This window comes from Rhinopithecus bieti, unplaced genomic scaffold (genome assembly GCF_001698545.2).
Source record: "Rhinopithecus bieti isolate Rb0 unplaced genomic scaffold, ASM169854v2 scaffold_54, whole genome shotgun sequence".
NCBI classification, from domain to species: domain Eukaryota; kingdom Metazoa; phylum Chordata; class Mammalia; order Primates; family Cercopithecidae; genus Rhinopithecus; species Rhinopithecus bieti.
The window spans coordinates 637,790-658,810 of NW_016803233.1; the positions used below are offsets into that span (position 1 = coordinate 637,790).

General features: G+C 39.2%; 1 protein-coding gene across 1 annotated transcript in view; it reads left to right on the plus strand.

The window, feature by feature from the left end:
- The window catches only part of ASAP1 (ArfGAP with SH3 domain, ankyrin repeat and PH domain 1), a 399,491-nt gene that overhangs the window by 263,168 nt on the left and 115,302 nt on the right, over positions 1-21,021 (plus strand). The window contains 4 exon segments of the mRNA XM_017870527.1: positions 749-834; positions 11,361-11,436; positions 12,804-12,890; positions 20,165-20,265. Of these exon segments, the coding sequence (XP_017726016.1) occupies positions 749-834; positions 11,361-11,436; positions 12,804-12,890; positions 20,165-20,265 (350 nt within the window).

Below are 21,021 nucleotides of genomic sequence, written 5' to 3' on the forward strand. Positions count from 1 at the left end.
TCCCTCCCTCCCTCCCTCCCTCCCTCCCCTCCTTCCTTCCTTCCTTCCTTTCTTTCTTCCTTCCTTCCTTCCTTCTCTTGCTCTCTCTCTCTCTCTGTCTCTTTCTCACCTCTCTCTCTGTCTCTTTCTCTCTCTCTCTTTCTTTTTTCTGTTTCATAACCCATTGGCTCCTTGAGTTTGTGTGCTCATGAACCTTTTCACACAATAAAACAAGTAAGCAAGCAGCAAACAGTGTCAATAGAAAATCTTGACCAGTACACAGTACAAGTACGCTACTGTGTTTAGTTACCTGAATAAATTAGTGGGTTATTCTTATTTTATTCTTTCATTTTGAGTAGTAAAATTCTTTCTGATTCACCTCTTTTCCTAAAATTTCAATATCCTATGATATATTCTTTGATGAGAATGCTATTCTACTTACTTTCTGCAAAAAACAATCAATCTTTCAGGTTTTTGACCACATAAACTGTACGTTTGAGATCCACTGCACCAAGGGGAAATAACAATTCTAGAATGTTTTGCTGTGTTTTATTTCTGCTTGTTGAGTAAACTAATCATAAAAGAATTTATAAAATGCTAACACTCTAGTCAGTTTGTTTTGTACACTTTGTGACTGTGCGAAATCAGCATTCTCTAAACTGTCTAAAGGACACCAAGCTTGGTAACTTGTGCAGATTCAGGGGTGATGTTCAGGCACCTGAACCCATGGCTGAAGTAATCAGCATAAAATCCTGTTTTATTTTCACAGTATCTCATTAAAGTTAATGAAATCAAGACCAAAAAAGGTGTGGATCTGCTGCAGAATCTTATAAAGTATTACCATGCACAGTGCAAGTGAGTAGAATATTGCAAGCCCCCTGTACTTCATTATTTATCTTAATCCTTTTCATATCTTTTCTTCATCTCATGACTACATAAAGTGATATAATGACCTTTTTCAGCTAAATGGATAAGAAATAGTGTCTTCCATCTTCAGTGTTTTATACAAATCAGTAGCTCAAATTAGGGCTTAGAAATACTGTCTTCCTTAGAAGAAGACAAATACTTACAAATACTTCTTCCTATATTTGATTGCCTGTGAAGCTCTTATTACAGATGCATGATCCCCTGCCACTAAAGAGTCGTTTCTGATGAACCCCTTCCCTGACTCTCTTACTTGGCATTTTGCCTTTTTTTTTTTTTTTTTTTTCCATTTGAGGCAGAGTCTCACTCTGTTGCCAGGCTGGAGTGCAGTGGTGCGGTCTCAGCTCACTCTAATCTCTGCCTCCCAAATTCAAGCAATTCTTCTGCCTCAGCCTCCCCAATAGCTAGGATGACAGGTGCATGCCACCACATCTAGCTAACTTTTTTTTTGTATTGTTAGTAAAGATGGAGTCTCACCATGTTGGCCAGAATGGCCTTGATCTCCTGACCTCATGATCCGCCCACCTTGGCCTATTATTGCACCATTTGCACCATGTATTTCCACCGGGAGTCTTCGGTTTTGTTTTGTTTCATCTAAATTAAATGAATTTAAATAGCTTGGGCATTAAGAATACTTTGCATTTATACGTGGATTCCTATATAATTGGTGTTATATTTTGAAAGATACCCATTGTTCTACACTGGCACCGTTTTTGTTTGCCTATATTGCAGGGCTATCTTTTTATTATGTTTGTGATTCTGTGGTGCCACATTTGCTTGTTTACTTATTGGGTTAATTTTCATGGGTTTTCTCGTAGAGTCTGTGTGTGAAAATGTGCTGGTTACACACACAGACTCTACCAGAAAAGTAAAGTCTGTATTCATTGATGAAAGTTATACAGAAAATAATGCAAGGACCTTCCAGAAGTGGAATGGACAGCTCCCATAAGCATAATAATGTAAAGGTCATTTGGACTAGATAAAATACTCTCAAAAAAGTTAAATTCTTAATTTCCTTTGATCTTTCTTAGTCTTTTCAATAGTTATATTTAGAGAGATATCTGTATTCATCTAAAACATGTAAGGAGGTCAGCATTAATATTATGGCAAAAGCACAAAGCTTGGGTTAGACAAATTAGATGAGTCCACATTTTGGCTCTGCAGCTAGGTAACTGTATTCTTAATCAGGTACTTCACTAAACCTCAGTATACTCACTTGTCAAGTTAGGTTACGGTTCTGTAGCAACCAACTTAGGGTTTTTGTAAGGCTATAAAAGGTAAAAAAGAGAATGTACATGGAGTGCTTAGCCCAGTGCCTGCAGCCTTGTATGTATTGACAGCTGTGATGATTCTAAGTGGCATTTAAAATTATTTATTTATATATTTTATTGTCTAGGATATTTCTCTTGAGGAAAACCTTTTTGATGATCAAATTGTTGTTTACATAAATTTGATGATGTTAACTTTTTTTCAAAGTACATTCTACCTTACATAAATGTCTTTCAAAAATAAAAATAATATATTGAAGTAGAAACAGTTTTCACCTTCTTAAGTTTGTTTACTGAAGACCTGGACTAACTAACTTCCTTTTGGCTTTGTAGTGTGGTTGGGCAGTTATGAAATTTTGGCCTGTGTTGTAATGGTTCCTGATTTTAGTATTGGGTGGAATTTTTTATCTTTCATCATATTTAGTTTTCCTGGAAACGTTTAATTCCTTTGAAAGTTTTAAAGAAATAAGTGAATCTCTCAGTCTCCTGAATTCTGCAATACTTTGGCAGCAAAACTGATTTCACCTGACTTTAGATATCTATTTTCACTTTAAATTCTCTAAGTTTATAAAGAAGAGTTTGGCCTGCATAAACAAGAGTTGTTCAAAATAGAAGATGCTTTGTAAAGTATACATATATTAGCCTTCACTAGTAATGGTGATTCTAACTTGTATAGCTATTGCATCCCCCCTTTATTCTCTTATTCTTTGCTTTTTCCCTTTCCACAAATAGTTATTAGTCTTTTACCAAAGTTCAGGTACTGTGCCCAGTTCTGGGATAGAGATAAAGCAAGGCTTTTCCCCTCAGGAGTTAATTGTCCAGGTGTAGGAAGTAAGTCGGATCCATTATTAATCATCATGGGGCTGGACAGTGACAGGTACCATGGAGCATCAAGAGGAAGAGAGACAGCTGGGTGTGGTGGCTCATGCCTGTAATCCCAACACTTTGGGAGGCTGAGGCAGGTGGATTATTAGGTTACAGGAGTTTGACACGAGCCTGACCAACATGGCAAAACCCTGTTTCTACTAAAACTGCAAAATTATCCAGGTATGGTTGTGCATACCTGTAATCCCAGCTACTTGGGAGACTGAGGCAGGAGAATCGCTTGAATCCAGGAGGTGGAGATTGCAGTGAGCCGAGATTGCGCCATTGCACTCCAGCCTGGGCAACAAGAGCAAAACTCCGTCTCAAAATTAAAGAAAAAACAGAAGAGAGACACCTGACCAGGAGGACTGAGGAGAAGGTACTAGCACCTTGAAGGAAGTGGTGGGAACTTGGAGGATAGCTAGGATTTTGTTACCAGATTGCAATCTGGTAGAAGAATGTCCCCTAGGTCAGAGATCATCAGAAGAAAACCCTACACAGTAAAAACCTTGTAGGGAGAGAGATGTTCTAAGACATCAAGTAGTAGAACCATGTTTTAAGGTGATTCAACTAAAAGTTACTCTATGGTTGGACCCCAAGAACTCTTATCAGAGCAAGAAGCCAGAGTAGTTTCCTTTATTCTTTTCTACTTCAGTCAGTTCCTCAAAACTCTTAATAGGCATATTGTGTGGACCTGTTAAGCGTTCTCTACTTAGGTGTTTTTTTGTTTTGTTTTGTTTTGTTTTGAAGATTTATTCTTCTCCGTACTTACTTCAGTTCCCAAAGTGATTTTCAGTACAAAGTCAGCTGGTACTCAACAGTGAATTTGCCCAGGTAATAATAGTCACGACACTTCAGTGTGGATGAAGCTACAAAAATGGAGAAGTAAATAAAAGGAGCAGAAAAGAAGGGCTTTTAACTGTTTCCAACCCATTTCAGCTCACTTACACTAATTACTGCTCAATTTCAGACATGAACATTGTCGGTAACATGCTGCTTTCCAAACAGACATATCCTCCAGTTCACCTGCTTCTTTTACCTCTTCACAAGTGTCATTATGACCTGCAGAGTTAACCAGAGTTAACAGCATTTATAAACATTGCTTTATTATCTGTCATTTTACAGGTAATAAGAATAACAGCTAACACCGAGAGCTTATTTTCTAGGACAAATTATATAGGCCCTGTCTAAGTTCTTTACATGTGTTTTCTCATTTAATATATCCAACCCTCAAGAAATTGTAGCTCAGAAAAGATCAGTATATTGCTCAAAGTCACATTAATTCATTTAATAAATGCTTAGTAAAGGTGTCAAAGCAGACAAAGTAAGCACAGGAAACCAAAGAAAAATATAAATTGGACTTTAAAATTAAAAACTTGTTTGTGGAAGTGTATTATCAAGAAAGTAAAAGACAACCCACAGAATAGGAGAAAGTATTTACAGAACATTTTTCTGATAAGAGTCTGATATCCAGAATATGTAAAGAACTCAACAGTAGTCCAGGTGTGCTGGCTCACACCTATAATCCTAGCACTTTAGGAGGCCAAGGCAAGAGGATCACTTGAGCCCAGGAGTTCAAGACCAGCCTGGGCAACACAGGGAGACCCTGTCTACAAAAAAAAATAAAAAATAACCCAGGTGTGGTAGTGCATGCCTGTATTTGCAGCTACTTGGGAGGCCAAGCTGGGAGGATCGCTTGAGCCCAGGAGATCAAGGCTACAGTGAGCCATAATGACGCCACTGCACTCCAGCCTAGGTGACAAGCAAACTGTATATTAAAAAAGTTATACACACACACACACAGACAAATGGCCAGAAAAACACGTGAAAAGGTGCTCAACATCATTAGTCAATGATAATTACAAATCAAAACCTCAATGAAATAGCACTTCATACCCACTGGGATTGTTGTAATTAAAACAAAAAAAATCTTGGTGCGGATGGGGGAAGATTGCAACCTATGCATTGCCAATAGGAATGTAAATGGTGAACTTCTTTGGAAAACAGTTTCGGAATTTCTCAGAAAGTTAAACATAGAATTATTTAAATATGTGTACATGAATATTTATAACAACATTATTTACAATAGACAAAACACGGAAACACCCAAATATCCATCAGCTGATAAAAGATTAAACAAAATGTGGTATATCAAAATGGAACATTGTTCAGCCACAATGGCTGAATGTGAATGAAGTATTGATACATGTTACATATGGGTGAACATTTGTTTGTTTGTTTGTTTGTTTATTTGTTTATTTATTTATTTATTTATTTATTTATTTTGAGATGGAGTCTCGCTCTGTCGCCCAGGCTGGAGTGCAGTGGCCGGATCTCCCCTCACTGCAAGCTCCACCTCCCGGGTTTACACCATTCTCCTGCCTCAGCCTCCCGAGCAGCTGGGACTACAGGCGCCCACCACAGCGCCCAGCTAATTTTTTGTATTTTTAGTAGAGACGGGGTTTCACCATGATCTCGATCTCCTGACCTTGTGATCCGCCCGCCTCGGCCTCCCAAAGTGCTGGGATTACAGGCGTGAGCCACCGCGCCCGGCCTAGGTGAACATTTAAAACATTAATGCTAAGTGAAAGAAGCCAGACACAAAAGATGGCATATGTTCACTAACCCAGCAGCTCTCTAAACCCCTTCATTTAGAGGATTTTATAGAGGTTTTATTACATAGGCATGATGATTAAATCATTGACTGTTGGTTGGCCCAATCTCCAGCACCTCTGCCCTCCCCGGAGGTGGGAGGAGATGTGGGGGCCGAAAGTTCTGAACCTAGTTGCATGGTTGGTTCTGTAATGAGACTAAAAAGAGATTCCATGAATTGTGTATTATAGTGAGGTGACTAGTACAGAGTAAATACTAAGTTACATGTTAGCTGCCAGTACTGTTACTGTTGTTTATTTTCGAAGTTCTTGTTATGTTACAGTAATTTGTAGAGAAAGTGGCTAAGAGATAAATGAGACATCCTCCAGGTAATTTTCCCTTCTGTTTGGAAGATTTATGTGTTAAGTGTAGTGATAGGTAATCAGAACTCACACATGTGCTTCACCTTCCAGCTAACAACACTTTTATCTGTTGTAGCTCATCTGATGCTTCTTGAAACTAGAAAATGTCCACTTTGAAGATGAGCATGCTGTTGTTCAGACAGGGTGAATAACTGCCCAGGGTTACCATGTGTAGATAGTAAAGTTTAGAGCCAAAATATAAAATATGATATGGTTTTAAATCCTACGCCTTTTTTTTTTTTTGGAGACAGAAGTCTTGCCACTCTGCCGCCCAGGTGGCAGTACAGTGGCACTATCTCTGCTCACTGCAACCTCTGCCTCCTGGGTTCAAGCCATCCTCCTGCCTCAGCCTCCCAAGTAACTAGGACTACAGGTGCACGCAGCCACTCCCAGCTAATTTTTTATTTTTTTATTTTTATTTTTAGTAGAGACAGAGTTCTACTGTGTTGCCCAGGCTGGTCTCGAACTCCTGAGCTCAGGCAGTCCGCCCACTTCCACCTCCCAAAGTGTTAGGATTACGGGCGTGAGCCACCACGCCTGGCCTTTTTATTTCTTTCTTTTTGAGTCAGAGTTTCACTCTGTCACCCAGGCTGGAGTGCAGTGGTACAATCATAGCTCACTGCAGCCTCAACCTCCTGGGTTCAAGTGATCCACCCACCTCAGTCTCCCAAGTAGCTGGGACTACTGGCATGTACCACCACACCCGGCTAATTTTTGTATCTTTTGTAGAGATAGGGCTTCACCGTGTTTCCCAGGCTGATCTCAAACTCCTGGGCTCAAGCAATCCTGCCTCAGCCTCCCAAAGTGCTGGTATTACAGGCATGAACCACGTGTGCAGTAGCCCTTGCCTGTGCACTGAACTAGGGCCAGCTAAAACAGAAGAGAGAAAGGAGGAACAGAGAAGCCACTGCCTTCTGTGAAATGTTTTGGCAGGTCGTGGTGGCTCTCTGTCTACCCTGTCCACAGCTGGAACTATGACCCTCAAGGAGAAGAGAATGAAGCTCAGAGGGACAATGCAGATGACAGCAGGTCACCCTTTGCTTTTTATGTTGTCACTAATACATTGCTAATGACTGCCATGGTTATTTTATTCTTCTCCTACAACTCGTCCTCCTTTCCTGCTCCTATTTCTTACCAAAACTAGAACTTGGCCCTCCCTAAAATGACTTTCTGCAAGGGGCTCGCCTCCAAATTGTTCATCCCAGACAAAATGTAGATTCTTGAATTTTGTTTTACCTGAGTGATACATGATATCCTTAAGAAAAAAATTAGAAACTGAAGTTAAGGAAGAATTTTAAAAAGCCTATAATCTCCTCACTTAGATGATTGCTAGATTCATGTATCTGGTTTGTTTTGTTTATAAAAATGGGATTATGCTACAGATTAAAGCAATTATTACATTGATTTTTCTTTGTCTCTGGGTGTGTAACAGTCTGAATAATTGAAGCAGAAGGAAAGTAAATTTGTTTGGAGTCTTCAACCTTGTAGTTGGCAGGAATTTTCATTTTTATCGATGCCATTTCAAACTAAAACAGTTCTGTCTTTCTCCCTAAAATTTATAATGTGTTCTTCAGTATTTCTTTTGTGCTGTTCAGATATTTGCTTATTCTTTATCTAGAGTGGTGTTGTCCAGTAGAACTTCCTGCTATGGTAGGAATGTTCATATTCTCTACCATCTATATGGTACCCATTGGCCACACATGGCTACTGAGCGCTTGAAATATGGCTTGTGAGACCTCAGGAACAGGATTTTTCATTTATGGTAGCCACTAGTCTCATGTGGTTATTAAAATGAAATGAAAATCCTGTTTTAATAACCACATGAGACTAGTGGCTACCATATTGGAAAACACAGATCTAGAGCATTCTCATTGAAACTCACCTTAAAAAAAAAAATTGGGACGAGATTTAATTAGTGTTCTCTTATTTAAAAAAAATGTTTGTTTCAATAGTTTCTGGAGTACAGGAGGCTTTTGGTTACATGATTAAGTTCTTTAGTGGTGATTTCTGGGATCTTGGTATACCTGTCACCCAAGCGAAACTCACATTTTTTTTAAGCATAATGATTAAATTCCCTTTATGTTGAAAGTGAAAATGAAATACCTTTTCAAAAATATCTACAAAGAATCTGTATCCCTCTGCAGAGGAAACAGTTCCTTATATGATAAAGTTATGCAGCTCCAGGAAAGAGAATGATTTCCTGAACACATGCTAACTGCTCCACCCTTTGCTGGGTGGTTTCACATGTCCTATCTGTATTATTTGCCCATTTACACATGAGCAAACTGAGGCCAAGAGAAGTTAAATGACTTGCCAGAACACAGATTCTTGGTCATAATCATCTGACCCCAAAGCCATTGCTTTTTCTGTTATAAAGAAGTCCTGACAACATCCATCTTAAATTTAAGTGCTCTACCTTCAGAACTTTTCTCCAGAAATAATACTTAAGTGGAGTATCAGAGACTGAAACTGATTTTGCTATGATTAACTTTGTACCCATACTTTTAACTCTTGGGCATATATCCCTTCCTTGATGTAGAATATGCTGGTTTCAGGTTAACACTTATGGATGTCCTGGCCTGCCCTGTGCAGAACATTGCTAACCTCTCTAGGTCTGGCACTTAGGCCTGGGCACACGTATTCAACAAAGCCACTGCTTTGACTGTCAGGTCTAGAGAATACTGCTTATGGGGTAGCAGCCGAGATGAGTCTTGATAAAAGAGAGTTTAGCAGGCAGGTTGATACGGTTTGAATCCATGTCTCCATCCAAATCTCATCTTGAATTGTAATCTCCGTAATCCTCACATGTCAAGGGCGGGAACAGGTGGAGTTAATTGAGTCATGGGGGCAGTTTCCCCATGCTGTTCTCTTGATAATGAGTGAGTCTCACAGGATCTGATGGCTTTTTAAGTGTCTGGCATTTCTCCTGCTGGCATTATTCTCTCTCCTGCCGCCCTGTGAAGAGATGCTTTCTGCCATGGTTGTAAGTTTCCTGAGGCCTCCCTAGCCATGTGGAACTGTGAGTCAATTAAGCCTCTTTTCTTTATAAATTACCCAGTCTTGGTCTTCATAGCAACATGAGAATGTACTACTACACAGGTATAGAGGGGAAGGGCATTCCAGGCAGAGGGAATAGCGTATGCAAAGGCTCAAGTGGGGAAGGATGGATTGAAAAGAACAAGCAACTAGAAATAATGTAGCATGGCTAGACCTTGGAGTTTTTAAGGGAAAATGGTAGGAAATAAAACTGAGAAGTATTCAAGGGTCAGAACATAAACTTAAAATTCTATACTGAGAAATTTAACTTGCATCGCTATAGGCAGTATCGAAAACCCAAATGCTAGAAAGTAAGGGTTTAGGCCAGATTTTAAAGGTGGCTCACACCTTTAATCTCCGCACTCCGGGAGACCAAGGAGAACAGATTACTTGAGTCCAGGAGTTCGAGACCAGCCCAAGCAATGTGGCAAAACCTCATCTTTACAAAAACAATAATTAGCCAGGCATGGTGGGGTGCACCTATAGTCCCAACTACTCAGGAGGCTGAGATGGGAGGATCACTTGAGCCGAGGAAGTCGAGGCTTCAGTGAACCAACCACTGCACTCCAGTGTGGGTGACAGAATGAGACCCTGCAGAGAGAGAGAGAGAGAGAGAGAGAGAGAGAGATGAGGCTTTATATGTGTTCATGTGTTTTTCAGTTAAATGGTTAACCAAAAGGCCCTTTTTTCCTCTCATCGCTGTTGCTGAAAACTTTCCAAAGGTAGTATTTTTCTTCCTTATTTCAATAAGGTTTTTGTGCCAAAGATATCAGCCTTAAAAAATGTTGGAACTTGTAGGATTTCAGTAATCACTCTGCAGGCCACTTCTAATAGTCTCTATTATTGCCACTGAATATACATATTAAGCTTAAAATATGGCTTTTAAGATATGCCTCAAGCTGGGTGCAGTGACTCACACCTGTAATCCCAGCATTTTGGGAGGCCGAGGTGGGGGGATCACTTGAGGTCAGGAGTTTAAGACTAGCCCGATCAACTTGGTGAAACCCCATCTCTACTGAAAATACAAAAATTAGCCTGGTGTGGTGGCAGGTACCTGTAGTCCCACCTACCCAGGAGACAGAGGTTTCAGTGAACTGAGATCACACCACTGTACTCCAGCCTGGGCAACAAAGTGAGACTCCATCCCCAAAAAAAAAGATATGCCTTAAAATGTCTTGATATTGCTTCATTCACTCTGCTTTGTGGGCCCACTGTGATAGGGAGATGAGACAGTCCTCATGCTCAAGGTCCTCATTGTTTGTAGGGAGACAGCAAAACAGATAGTGTTTTGAGAAATAATCTGCTGAGGGGGCATGGTTAGAGAAGCTTCCAATAGGGCGGATAAAATTCTAAACACGTTTCCTGAGGTATATTGTGTATTTCTCTAAACTGATGCCAGAGACTGGGTTCCTGAGTAGAAGTGTACCACCTGAGACAAGAAATCTTCACTTGCTGGTAAAGAGCTTGGATCAGAATCTGGCAGACCTGGATCTGAATTCCACCAGCTCTGCTGCGTACTGGCTGCAACTTGAACAAGTTTTATACATACTCTGTACCTCAGTTTTACAAACGGAGATGAGATTGAAGTGCTTTAATCCGTTAGGGTTGTGTACATGAAATCACTTGTGTAAAGTGTTTAGTGCAGTGCTGGGTATGTGTTGAATGCTCCACAGGTATTAATTCTTGTTTTTCAGGTGAAATCATGCAACCATGTGTTGTAGGATAAAGCTTTCCAAACCCGTTGATACTATTGCTTTGAAATCTTGTGTTTCAAATATATGTTGGAACACAGGGATCTTTGAGGAACTGAATGAATTTTGACTTTTCTCCTTCCTTTATCTGTAGTTCCATAATATTTCTCCTTAGAGTGTCCAGATCAACCTCATGATACTCTACTGGTTAATGTGTCTTTCTCTCTCCTTCGAATTCAAATATGGTTTAACTGGGAGGAACTGTTCTATGTATAGATGCATACGCACATTATGAAATCACTGTTTTGGGACTGCAACTGTAATTTGCAGTGTCCTTGTGATATCTTCTATCGAATGTCAACTGGTAGCCATAATTTGTTTGTTGGTACATCTTTATAAAATACCATAATTAGTTTTATAACTGTCTTGTATAGATAAATCCATAGAAAATGAGTATGTATATATAGATATGTGTATTTTAAGATTTTGTAGGTTATTATAGTTCCTTATTTTATTTCCACATAAGGAAACAAATATTCTTTTTTTATATACTGGCGGTAAATCTCTGATTTTTTTAATTGTAGTTTCTTTCAAGATGGCTTGAAAACAGCTGATAAGTTGAAACAGTACATTGAAAAACTGGCTGCTGATTTATATAATGTAAGTTCTTTATAAAATACATGCAATTTAACTTGCTTTCATGGATAAGGATCAGTAAATTTGAAATCTGTATTAGAAAGGTGTTAAAAGCAGAAAAGATTAAATGATATGTCTGTACAGGCCCTAGGGCAGATAACCCTTCAGTTTAAGTCAGAGAAGTCATCAATGGTCAAACACTCCAGAGTCCTTCTGGGGCCATAAGAGGATCAGGGAGGGGAGTATGTAGCCATCAGTTCCAGATGGTTCTCCATTTACAATTCAGTTAGCATCACATTTGAGTGTTCCTTGGTCAGCAGTTGCAGAAAGAATGTATGATTGTGGAAGGATAAAAATTGACTCTGAATAGACAAGTTTATAGGGGTTTTTGGGTTTTTGTTTGTTTTTTTGTTTGTTTGTTTTTTCAGACAGAGTCTCACTCTGTCACCCAGGCTGGAGTACAGTGCACGATCTCGGCTCACTGCAATCTCCTCCGCCTTCTGGGCTCAAATGATTCTCGTGCCTCAGCCTTTTGGTAGAGATAGGGTTTCACTGTGTTGTCCAGACTGGTCTTGAACTCCTGAACTCAAGTGATCCACCTGCCTTGAGGTCCCAAAGTGCTGGAATTACAAGCGTGAGCCACCACGCCTTTCATTTATAAGAGTTTTTGTTTGTTTGTTTTTGCATATTTTATATTATCTCTCTTTTTTTAGTGTCTAGGTCTAAATGTAGATATTAGAAATGGTAAAGTTGTTGCCCAAAAATCATTTGGTGGTAAATAAAAGCATATATATTATAAGTATGAGTAAATATCCTCAATAAAGTTTTAGAATTACAAATAATGCCTTTTATATAACTTTAAAAATGCATAGCTCTGTATTTTTTTCTGATTTTCTTTTAGTAGTTAACATGGTTCAGGTTACAGTTAAGTCCCAAGTGGTTAAAAAAAGCAGCACGATCCTTTGTGCCCATTTCATGCTGTGTAAACTTTGATGTATGCATTGGCCCATTAGACTCCTGCTCATTCTTAGGTTCTCTCCTGGATCATTTAATCACATCATGGTATTTTCATTACCACCCTTTGAAAAACCAGAAGCAAATAATCTCAATGATATTTCTTAAGCTGTTTAGAATAGTACTTCAGAGTTAACTGTCTAGCTTAGATACGTTATTTAATAAGAATGCATGTTACGTTATTCACTAATTTCAAAACCCACTGGTACTTTTATAAGATGAGAAATCCCGTATCAAAAATGAGACAGTGTAAAGGACTTTTAGTAAGAAAGCCAACTATATAATAGAATTGTTTGATGAGTGGTATTTTTGTATAAATTAAACTCTGCCTATAAAAGTGTAAATGGTAAGTAATAGAAGTAATTTTTTTTTCGTAGATAAAACAGACCCAGGATGAAGAAAAGAAACAGCTAACTGCACTCCGAGACTTAATAAAATCCTCTCTTCAACTTGATCAGAAAGAAGTAAGTGGTTTACATGTTTACAACAGGGCTAACAGTATAAGGTAAGGCTGCTTGTAATACCCTTTGTGTTTCCTGATCTGCAAGACAGGCACAGTGATATATAATATACAAGTATGTAAGCGCCATGTAGAAACTCCTTTTCCTTCCTTGTAGGAAAGATGTTCTGGTTGTCCAATTCCATGACTCTGGATTTTTTTTTTTCTTTTTTCTTTACTTTTTTGAGACAGAATCTCACGCTGTCACCCAGGCTAGAGTGTGGGGGACACAATTATGGCTCACTGCAGCCTTGACCTCAAGCATTCCTTCCACCTCAGCCTCCCGGGTAGCTGGGACTACAGGCACATGCCACCACACCTGGATAATTTTTGTATTTTTTGTAGAGATGGAGTTTGACCATGTTACCTTGGCTGGTCTTGAACTGCTGTACTCAAGCAGTTCTCCCACCTCAGCCTCCCAAAATTCTGGGATTACAGACATGAGCCACTGTGTCCAGCCCCATGACTATAGATTTTTAATCCTAGTTTTGAAGACATGCACTTCGGGAGTGTATGCTGAAACACAGTTAGTACATTCTACAACTGTCCTCTTTAGACCACTTCTGTCTTTCTGGGCAACCAAAACAGGCATGCCTCATTTGCCAGGGAAATATTTTGATGCAGAATCCTATAGAAGCTTTGCCCCTCAATTAGGAAATTTGAGGTGAGATGGTCCTTGGATATTGAAAGAGTATAGAATGCATGGTAGAGGCTGGATGATTGCAGTACAGATCCTTAATTATAAATATCATTTGTTCAAACATTTCACTAACACCTACTGTGTTCCAGGCAGAGTTCTAGGTACCAAGCTTTAGTCCCTTCCATCCAGGAGCTCATTATCGAGTCAGCTATATGAACTATCCATCATGCCTAAAGGGGTGTTGATGCTGTTAGAGATACATTAGAAGGTGACTGCAGCCAAAGACAGAAACCTAAAAGACCCAGAGATGGAAAACTCACCAGCATATTCAAGGGGCTGCAGACATTTTGGGGCAGGGTGGGTGGAGGAGTCAGAAATGCAGTTTCTGAGGTAAAAACTCAGACCTGACTATGGAGGACCTTGGGTGTTGCACTAAGGGACATAGACTTCATGATAAGGATAAATTAAATAGTAAGCACCATTTGTTTTCTGGGAGAAATTAAAAACGTGCCTGTTTTTGTTATGAAATTATTACGGGTTAAATTTAAGAGCAGTGGCTCACTCCTGTAATCCAAATCCACCTTGGAGGCCAAGGTGGGAGGATCACTTGAACCCAGGAGTTTGAGACCAGCCTAGGCAACAAAGTAAGACCCTGTCTCTACAAAAAATTTTGAAAAATTAGCCACGCATCGGTGGCATGTGCCTGTAGTCCCAGCTACTAGGGAAGCTGAGGTGGAAGAATCCCTTGAGTCCAGGAAGTGGAGGCTGCAGTAAGCTGTATTTGTGTCACTGCCCTCCAGCCTGGGCAATGAAGCAAGTCCCTGCCTCAAACAAACAAACAAACGAAAATTAAGAGCAATATTTAATAGTAATAACATGAAATATAACATGTTTATAGTTAGTTTTTAAATACTATCGCATAACAATAGCAAGTTCACTTATTTTAATTTCTAAAATTTCTGAAAGGGGTTTATGAGTCTAAAACAAAGCAACTCCCATAAAACATGGGAAGCCCTGCACTAGTGACACTAATCTTTTAAAACAACCCTGAAGGTTTTCTTTATTGAGTGAATATAAGCCTCTCTTTTTCTGGTTCTCCAAATTCAGTTTTTGTAGATGCATTGGGGATTGGTCAAGTGAGAGAAGTCTATAGCACTGTAACACTAGGCATCTGCTAACCTGTGGAGTAGGCAGAGTGGCCAGGAACTGTGTACGCTAAGGCAATTTCTGCATCCATGTCATTCAGAGTCTTAGGCAGTGACTGCACCTGTGGTTTGAGGCCTCTGACTGTGATTTACGAGAACTTCCAAGTATTAGACCCCCCAGTAGACTTTAGACTGAAACACAGATATGCCATGCTCTTTGAAGGTGCTTATTACTGACAAATAAATCTTAGGAGAAACGTGGTCTCTTTGAATGATTTCTCAGTGTAAGAGCATTAAAAAGACCCAGGTAGAAGGGGGTACAGGGTGGTAGATTTCAGTCTTGGGGAAAATTGTGAGGTTTTGGGGTTTTTTTTTTGTTTATTGTTGTTTTACTTACTGGTATGTACTTAACCACTCCCTACCTTTGTTTTGTCACACAGTATTACCTCTTTCCTACATATGGAAGCTTTCTTGAAAATAGAGGAAGACTATTAACAACCCGTTTTGTTTTGCATGGAGACATAAGTATTCTGCTCATGCTAGCTAAAGAACAAAGTTGCATATAAGCCAAAGGAATGTGTACATGATGAAATGCACATGATTTGATTTAATCCCACCCCAGATTAATAAACGATGAGTTTTCATTAGTACCTTGTCCACAGTTTTACAAGTAATAAATTGATCTTTCACAACATTCCTATTCCTTTCTCATGCTGTTTATCATCACTCATTGCAGAATATGTTTAGAAGGTAGTGATTTTTCATGACTGAGATTAAATGTGAGAGGCGACCATCCACAGAGAAGTTCTGACCATGGTACTATTTGAAAAGAATGTCAAGTAATCTTAAAGATTAACTGAGGAATCAAAAGCACCCAACAAATCATTTAGCCTACTCACCCCCACCGGGTTCTAACTTGGCTCCGTTAAAGGAAGTTCCAAGAATTTTAGTTGTAAATAGGATCCCTGGAATTTTGGTAAACTCATTTTTTTTTCTATTCTTAAGTTTTTATTGTCTTAGCAAATAAATGTTCTATGAAATTATATTAAGTTTTATAATAGCTTAATCTACAAAAGAACTATTTGCTACATAACTGTTTTTAGAGTTGAAAGTAGGTTTTTGTTTTGGGTTTTTTTGAGACGGAGTCTGTGTCACCCAGACTGGAGTGCAGAAGTGCAAATCTCACTCACTGCAGCCTCTGCTTCCCAGGTTCAAGTGATTCTTGTGCCTCAGCTTCCCAAGTAGCTGAGACTACAGGCATGCACCACCGTGCCTGGCTAATTTTTACATTTTTAGCAGAGACGGGGTTTCACCATGTTGGCCAGGCTGGTCTCGAACTCCTCAAGTGACCTCAAGTGATCTGCCCACCTCAGCCTCCCAAAGTGCTGTGATTACAGGCATGAGCTACTGCGCCTGGCCTGAAAGTATTTTAAATGGTGATAAGTAATATTTAGGATATACAGAATTACTCCAAAAATTACACCTTTTTTGTTTGAGTTCACTTAGGAACTGTCTTAAAACCCCATCACATTATGGTTTGCAAGTTTGACAGATTCTGTGTTTCTGTTCTACTCATGTCACAGTATCTGTCATGTAGCCTGGTACCGGAAAACTATTCAAATATTTAGAAAAATGAAACAGAAGGAATCTTTTGCCCACTCCATTCATACCTTGCATTAGAAATTTTAGGCTTCTGTAGTAGAGGTTTAGTTTTAAATTGGATACCAGAAACATTTATAGCCCCATTAAATGAATGAGTGTGTAATTGCACTTTTAAAAGATTTGAGACTCTACCTCTTAATAATACATTTTATACATTAATAAGGTTTTCAAATAAAAGTGATATGTCTGTACTTCTAATAGAGAATAGGAAATTAAAAGATTTTAAGTTCATTGTTTATGTTTTATATTTTGCCCAAATGAGTTTTCTTTTCCTGAATACATAGTTAATTTCTGTCACGCTATCAAAGGATTCAGAATGTATTTCATTCCTTCAGTTTGTGTCAGTTTTTAAATTGTTATTAATGTTAATAAATCTCCAGTATCTACTTTCTCAGAAAAGAAAATCCTCTTTTCATTTGTCTAGAGTGCCCTGCTTAGCAAGCTGAATGGCCATCATTTCTCAAAGTGCACAAGTAATAATTGGTGTGACTTTATTAAACCATGAAACTCATTCATAGTGAATTTAGGATTGTTGATACTAAACTTCTGAAACATACTGCTTCCTTCCTGCTCAGTTTAATGAGGTCAAAGCCTGGAGTTTAGCCACTTTATTCATCTTTAAAAGCATATTAGTTTGATGTAAAGCAAGGCCCATTAAATCTAAGAGTTTGTTATTCAGAATTTGTTTACTTAAGCTAGTAATAAATATATAAGGAATGTCTCAATGGTAAATTTACAGAATGTAATCGTTTTATAAGTTGTTAGCATCTGAATCTTTGTATAAAAGAAGTATTTTATTTTTTAAACTTAGTGTTTTATTTTAAAGATTAGCAAAGGTTAAGATTAGAGATAAATAGTTGCTTATTTATGATTGAGTACCTAGTAGTGAGACATCCATTTTTGTTTTTGTTTTTTTGTTTCCTGCCACATGTGGGAGCCATTCTCTGATGGAGGAAAGGCGTGAAAGGCTTGAGAGAGATCTCTTTGTCACAGGCCTTTGCCAGCTCCAATATAATACATGTGGCAGTGTTAGGCCCATTTGAAAACTTAACAAGTATGCCAAAAAGAAAACTACCATGAGGGATACATAGCATTCGGACAGACCTAGGAATTACATGGGCAGATGAAGAGAAGTCTAGTTCTGTAACAAGGGTTCCAAGGTTGTGAGTGAGCACCAGTATACAGGGAAATTTTAGATTTTGTTTTTAATGTTTCTAGGAGATACAGATAGGGCAGAGATCCCTGACTCCAAATTCATAATTGAGTAATTTTCATGTGATTTTGTTGGATTAAAGCAGAAAGCCCTGTGGATTTCTTTAATCCCTGCCTCTTGTTTTGTCCCATGCCTCAGTTCCCTGCAACCCGATCCATTTTTCTTCATTAGCATTATGGACACACTGCTGCCTCTCTTAAAAAAGAAAAAAAAAATCCTGTTACTACTGTTGTTACTGAGGACTGTTGCTGGAGGTATTGGTAGGGGAGGGCTTCTCTTCTTGCTTGTCTGATATTTAGTACAGTCCCTCAGTCCTATCTCCATTTAGAAAGTGTGAGAATATCTTTTAGGGAGGACTTAGTGAACCACATTACTATGGAATTCAAGACTATAGGCCCTGATTAAAAGTGAACATTTAGGTCAGGCATGGTGCTCACACCTGTAATCCCAGCACCCTGGAAGGCCAAAGCAGGAGAATTGCTTGTGTCCAGGAGTTCAAGACCAGCCTGGGCAACATAGTGAAACGCCATCCCTACAAAAAAGCAAAAATTAGCCCGACAAGGTAGCACACACCTGTAGTCCCAGCTACTCAGAAGGCTGAGGTGAGAGAGTCATTTCAGTTTGGGAGGTTGAGGCTGCAGTGAGCTGTGATCACCTATTGCATTCAGCCTGGGCAACAAAGCAAGACCCTGTCTCAAAAATATACATATATATTTTTAAAAAGGAAATATTTAGGGAGAATTTTGCAAGAAAATCCTAGATTCAAGTCCATGTCCCATCTCTCCCAAATAATTAATCTTGTCCAGTTAAAGGTTTCATATGGAGGGAATCTGGCCAGTTATAAACAGAGAAATTATTCAAATAGAAAATAACTCAAGTTTGTAACCTCTTTAATGTGAGTCAGCTTGCCTGATTAAGTGTACAGTAAGCTCCCAGTAACCTACACAAGAGAGCAGGACAGTGATATGGTGAGAGTGTGAGCATCCATGTCAAAGCCAGGGCTTATGTTGTATACTCAGGATCCTTAATACCTGGCTTTTAGGAGGTATTCAGGACATGCTTTTGAACACAGAATCTATCATGTATAGAATAGCCTTACAAAGGTACATTGTCCTAGAGATTTTCCTTTGACTATTACTTACATTAATTTTGCATCACTGAACATATATTACTTGGTCCAAAAAGATCCTGAGTGTCAGAAAGAAGCCATCCTGGCCTTAAAGGTATTTTGTACACAGGTCAGTAAATAGCCAGTGATTGGTTCAGCTTACCTCGACACTATCACATTTCAGGTGTTGTTTATGAACTGGATATATTTAAGTTCTTTTCCCTTGGGGAAAAAATATGAAAAGTCCTGCTGCAATTTTGGCTGTTACTAGATTTTCTGAATAATTCATTTTGGGTTTCACTGAGGTATTGATTCCCTATACATATGCATTTGAGGTTTGTCATCCATTTTATCTTGGTAAAATATGTGTGTGCCTGATGTTCGTCTATTTAGCCATGTTTCTGTTCTCACGCCATATGACCTGAAATAAAACCTGATAAATACAGACTTTTGATTGTCCTATCACCCAAAGTTTATCCTGAATCTAGAGGTGTATGTGTTTTCTGGTATTATCTTTACAGTGATGTTTTCTGTGTACATTATATAAAATGCTTAAATTATGGATAATATTTTCAATGAAATTAACTATATTTTCAAATGTTCTGCCTTTTTTCTCTGTTGCTTTTGCCCTTCCTGATCGAAGTCTAGGAGAGTAAGTCAATACTTTTTATGAGAATATATTATCCTACTTGTACGTCTAAAGACCACGTTCTCATTCTGCAGTTCGACATTGTTGATTTTATTTCTTACATTTTCAAAATGTAATGGCTGTTTCTAGTCATGTAGTCCTTAGAAACTATGGTTAAGTATCAGTGAAGGGCTAATAATAAATCAACCTTTTTTGCATCTGTGTTGTTGGTTTGGTCCTTGTCACCCTCCACGACGACATACACTTTTCACTGCTGTAGAATTGTCTTAATTTTTAAAATGTGGTTATAGGTATATTTTACAGAGCACTAATTACAAAACGAGAAACATAATAATTGTTAAAACCTCACTTAGAAGTTTCCCCTTTTATTTGGGGGTGTTTTGGCAGAATGTGTAAAGGGAGAAAGATACAGCCTAAGGGAAGAACATGTTTGGGTTGCATGGACTTTATTTTGTGGTCCACTTCACTTTTTCGAGTCCCTTCTGTGTTTGCCTCTGCTGCTAGTATAAACTGGATTCAGTCTTACAGTAGTCTGTCTGCCAGTGCATTGTGCTTGTTTGAAATCACTTCAGAGTAGAGCTGGGTTTTGAACTAGAAATCAGAGACCCAGACCCCAGCTCTGCCTCGGACTTGCTTTGTGACTCTAGCAAGTGTTTAGCTGCCCTGTTTCCTCCTCTAAAATAAAGACAAGGACCTGGCAGCTCTTAAAGTTCCATAATTCCCTTAGACCCAGACTAGTGCCAAAGGCCCAGTGGCAGAAGAGAGTCAAAGATGTGAGAATTGTCTCCAGTTTTTGTTTGATCTGTGGTTTTTCTTTCCTAGGATTCTCAGAGCCGCCAAGGAGGATACAGCATGCATCAGCTCCAGGGCAATAAGGAATATGGCAGTGAAAAGAAGGGGTACCTACTAAAGAAAAGTGATGGGTATGTATGACCCCGGCCCAGTATCTCAGTGTGTGATTAACCTAGAAAAGGTTTCCAGCCTCTCATATAGGGAAACACACTTACTTTACATTTTGTAATACACTAGCTGCAGACCTTTAGCGCACTGGTGTTCTTCAAGTAAGTCTGAGATTTAACCAACTCTCTTTAGAAGAAACAGTAATTGCTCTGTGGCCCCTAAATGGCACTTCTGACTTAAAGAGCAATTATAGGAAGGCAGCTACTGAGTAGCACGTGCAGCAGGCAAGTGCTGACCTCATACCTACCCACCTCTCCGCTGTTTTTGTTTTGTTTTGTTTTGTTTTGTTTTTGAGATGGAGTCTCGCTCTGTCGCCCAGGCTGGAGTGCAGTGGCGCAATCTTGGCTCACTGAAAGCTTTGCCTCCCGGGTTCACACCATTCTCCTGCCTCAGCCTCCCGCGTAGCTGGGACTACAGGCGCCTGCCACTACGCCTGGCTAATTTTTTGTATTTTTACTAGAGACAGGGTTTCACCATGTTAGCAAGGATGGTCTCGATCTCCTGACCTCGTGATCCACCCGCCTCAGCCTCCCAAAGTGCTGGGATTACAGGCGTGAGCCATCACGCCTGGCCCCTCTCCGCTTTTATTCACTACAGTTTTCTCTGCCTGGTTGCCCACCAAGCCACCCAACCTTGGGTGTCACCCTTGAGTCCTCTTTTGCCTCTTATATTATAGCCAATCTGGCAAAAGCCATTCTATTTTTAACTGTGAAAGTAAT